We start from the raw sequence: 4,235 nt of genomic DNA, 5'->3' as shown, positions 1-4,235 counted from the left end.
GACCATTTATTCCAGCCTGCAGCTCCAGGCTTTAAACCATCGCTTTCAGCAGACTCAGTACCTGGCCCTTCCAGAGAGAGCTGAACTGGCAGCTTCCTTAGGACTGACACAAACACAGGTAATTCCCGAGAAGCCCGAATATCCCTGAAATGCTGACCCCGCTTGCAGATCGGGCAGGGAGCACACATCAGGAGGAATTCTTGGCCTAGTCAACCAAGGATGGAAGGAGATTAATGACAAATGCCTTTGCGCCAGTCACACACTTTCCCGGACAACACAGTTTGGAATAAATGACCTGGTGTTGAATACTGGATTGGATTTACACATGCTCCTAACCCTCGGCGACCCTACCCCAGTCTAGTGTCCTGTGGTGACCAAACTCATCATTTAATCGAGTCCTATTTTAGAACAGAACACCATGAAAGAGAAAGAGAAAAAGATATTCAGGCCAGGAGGCAGAATAAGACCCATCCATATTTTTTTAAGGGTCCTTTTGTGGGCCCTGGGACTTAATAAGGATTGCAATTCACTGATATAGAAAGAAAGAATCATGAAGCAAAATGGGGTGGGGCGGGGAGGTAGGCATAGGTTCCAAAAGGATTTAGTAAAGGGACCAAGGTGCCAACTATTCATCCTAGGATGGGTGAGGTGGGGTTTTCTGAAGATTGCCTTAAGCTCAGTGGTTAAATCATTCTGGGTGACTGGCTGGTGCAGGCTGAGGTACCTCCCTGGAGCACAGGACTTGGGAGCAATGGCAAAGTTGGAGATCAAAGAGAAATGCTCCCCAAATTACAGCAGGTGAAGCTTCAGTTAAGTACAGTTGCCGAAGTTCTGCTGTCCTACTAATTTGAAAGACATATGGGGCCTTTCAGACTTCACAGGAAGGGGCTTAGGCAGGTATATTAGGACCCTGGTCATAAAGCCAGGCTGCAATCACCCGTGGTTTTGGTCCTTGTCTATTAACTTTGCTGCATGGGGTGTTGGGCCTCATGTGAGGTGGGTGATCTTCAGGTTTTCTGAGACTCTTGCTGGGGAATGATTGTGTGGTGCCTTAGGACAGATGCTCCTAAGCTCTTCTTTGCAATTCAGCCTGCTTCCTCCTGCCATGTTGCCCCTGGAAATATTTGAGGCTTGATATGAAGGGATTCCTGCTACTCAGTAACTTGTATTCCTCTTGGGAAAGCAGATTCCTATGGCTAAGGAATTTGAAAGGTAAAGGAAGCTGCACCATAGAATTTTCTTCTTCAACTTAAGTAGACCTGGTATGTTGGGTTAGGTATTCCCATCCCAGATTCCTGATTTCCATTTAATTTTCAGGAGCCCTTTGTCTTTAGTGACTGCACTAACAATCATGTGATGGGTTGTTGACCACAATTTGACTAAGCAACATACAAAGTAGGGAATGAGGGAGGTACAATCTCCAATGTCTGCAGGATTAGAGGGCTATATTGATGTGGGGAGAAAGATGCCCCATGCACAGTCTGTGACATATGCAATATATGCATAGGGATATTCAAGGCATTTGGATATAAGTATACAGGCTTTAATCTGTCCATAGTCATTTGCTCACAATGCATTCACAGAGATGCCAGGTTTGGGGGTTGGTAAATATTTTTAAAAAACAGACTATCAGAGAGAATGCTGTTCAGTTGACTTTGATCCGAAAAGTTCTCAGTTTAAAAATCCTTCTTTAGACTTTGAACCGGCTATCCCATTCACCTTTATTCTTATTTATGCTGTTGTTTTAAACCTAGGTTTGCATCCAACTGAAGGGTTACAATGACTTTAGGAAACCAGACAAGATACCTAGTAAATGGGGATGGGGAGGAGGAGGCGGCGAGTAAGAGGTGGAGGAAGACAGGGACTTGAGGGCTTGGCGTTTGTTTTTGCGAAGATTTATTCTTGTTGTTGTTGTTGTTGTTTTGTTGTTGTTGTTGTTGTTTTAAATAATTGCTTCCAAAGCCTCATCTTGAGGTACCAGATGGGTGTTTTTTCGGGCCTAATGATCACTGCTGCGTTTCATTCCAGGTGAAGATATGGTTTCAGAACAAACGCTCTAAGTTTAAGAAACTGCTGAAGCAGGGCAGTAACCCGCATGAAAGCGACCCTCTCCCAGGCTCAGCGGCCCTGTCGCCGCGCTCGCCGGCGCTGCCTCCAGTGTGGGACGTTTCTGCCTCGGCCAAGGGCGTCAGTATGCCCCCAAACAGCTACATGCCCGGCTATTCGCATTGGTACTCCTCACCACATCAGGACACGATGCAAAGACCACAGATGATGTGAGTTGTCCGAGGGAAATCGATACCCTAGGGAAACGTCCGAACAAGGCAAGGAGGATCCGGGACCTGCTTGCAGCTGCCAAACCATGCCGAAGGAGCAGGCTCGGGAGAACTCTTGTGTGACAAGACCATCTGGGCACTCTCTCTCTCTCCTTCTCTCTCTCCCTGTCCCTTCTGTCTGTCTGTCTCTCTCTCCCCCTCTCTCTTTTCCTCCCTTCTTTCTTCCTTCCCACCTTACTTTTCTTTCTTCCCTTTTCTTTCCTCATCTACCTTTTCCCTTGAGCAGCCTCGGTAATTGATACTCATCTTAGGGAGAGAGAGAGAGAGGGAAAGAGGGCGAGGAGGAGGGAGGGAGGAAGGAAGAGGCAGCGTTTCTGAAGCCCCTCACTGTAAGGATATTTTTCCCTTACCCTTGGGAGCCAAGCTCTGAGCCTCTTCTTCTCTTTGGGAGTATCCATCAAAACAACTTTTTTTACAGACATTTTCCTCACACCAGAAGAATCTGCGCAAACATGGCAGCGTTTTTACTTGTTTAATGAGCTTAAGACATTACATGATGAAAGAGAAGCATTTCAGACTCCTGCGTTTTTATTTACCAATGCCAGACTGACAAGAAGAAGAAGAAGAAGAAGAAGAAGAAGAAGAAGAAGAAGAAGAAGAAGAAGAAGAAGAAGAAGAAAAGAAAGAGAAAAATAAAAACCCTCACATAACCACCATTCTCTAAAGAAAAAGGAAAAATCGGCTGTAAGATTAGAACGTTGCCACAAAGGGAACGCTGCATGTTTTATCAAAATGTAATGAGCAAGAATGAGGATTTCAAAACAAAACAAAACCACTCTTTCCCCATCCCATCCCCAAACCCTGAACTGGAATCAGGAAAGACAGAGGAAACAACCAAAATCATGGATCTATTGCTTTGATACCTTTACTAGGTGAATTGGTGGCATTCACTAAGCTAATAGGGACGTTTATATCAAGACACATTTCTGTATATATTGTTGAATTTTAGTTGTATATATACTTTGTATGTTTTTGTCTTCTTTCATATATGGAGTAAAAGCCACAAAACGCTGGGAGTGTCCTATATATTTCTCTCTGTGTGTCTCTACCTCATCACCCCCTCCTCCTCCCTCCCTCCCAGTATATTTTGTATCATTCTTAAAAGAATTCCCATTTCCTAATATGGGAAGCCCTATATATAAACATCAAGTGCCTGCGAAGATGTCACTTTGCAGCACTAGCCTTTGTCTTAAGTACTTTAACATTAATCATGGATGTTTTTTCAGTTTCCTTTATATATTATATTTTTATTGTAATTTCTACACATTTATCTACTTTTGTAAAAAAAGAATTAGAATGATCTATCCACTGACAACCTCTAGACATCCAATAGTTTCCAATGCTGAAACTGAGTGTTCTTTTTTCCCCCTCAGCCAAAGTAATACAGCTGTATTTGTCTTTGTTTGGAAGCAGTTTTGAACAAAAAAAGAGGAAAGAATAAGAGAAAAAAAAAAGTAAATGCACAATTGTGACTACTTAATGTTTACAACCCTGCAAGCTAGCTAGGTAGGAAAATGCATGCTCCTAGATGAAATACATCCTCCGATCTTGTGTAAAGCATTGAAATAATGGAAATGAAAAGTCCTTTCGTCATACAAGCAGGAAGCCCCATACTGCGAGAATTAATGGCTACAGACCTGGGCATCCTTCAAATTATGAACCTTGAAACCACTGAGCCATTTATCAGAAGTCAATAGAGATACTCAGAGTGCTCCATATAATGACAGCGACATACAGTCGTGCAAAAGGACAGTCACTATAATTAGACACAAAGCAAAGACTACTTACCAATATACCCGTTCCTTTTTTTGTTGAGCAACTTCCACGCTCAGTCAGTCTTCAGAATGGTTTAAAACCGATCAGTCTTGTCATTTTCTAGCATTCGCATTGTTACATTAG

The 4,235-nt window shown here is 43.2% G+C and overlaps 1 protein-coding gene across 1 annotated transcript in view; it reads left to right on the top strand.

Moving 5' to 3' along the window:
* DLX6 (distal-less homeobox 6) overlaps positions 1-2,485 on the top strand; it is a 4,654-nt gene extending 2,169 nt beyond the window's left edge. Inside the window, exons 2-3 of the mRNA XM_019662068.1 lie at positions 1-118; positions 2,029-2,485. The exon at positions 1-118 is cut by the window's left edge and continues 76 nt beyond it. Of these exons, the coding sequence (XP_019517613.1) occupies positions 1-118; positions 2,029-2,280 (370 nt within the window). The 3' untranslated portion in view covers positions 2,281-2,485. The remainder of the gene's footprint in view (positions 119-2,028) is intronic.
* The last annotated feature ends 1,750 nt before the right edge of the window (positions 2,486-4,235 follow it).

Source organism: Hipposideros armiger, unplaced genomic scaffold (genome assembly GCF_001890085.2).
Source record: "Hipposideros armiger isolate ML-2016 unplaced genomic scaffold, ASM189008v1 scaffold_365, whole genome shotgun sequence".
Lineage (NCBI taxonomy): Eukaryota > Metazoa > Chordata > Mammalia > Chiroptera > Hipposideridae > Hipposideros > Hipposideros armiger.
This window is presented reverse-complemented; position numbering and strand designations above follow the sequence as displayed.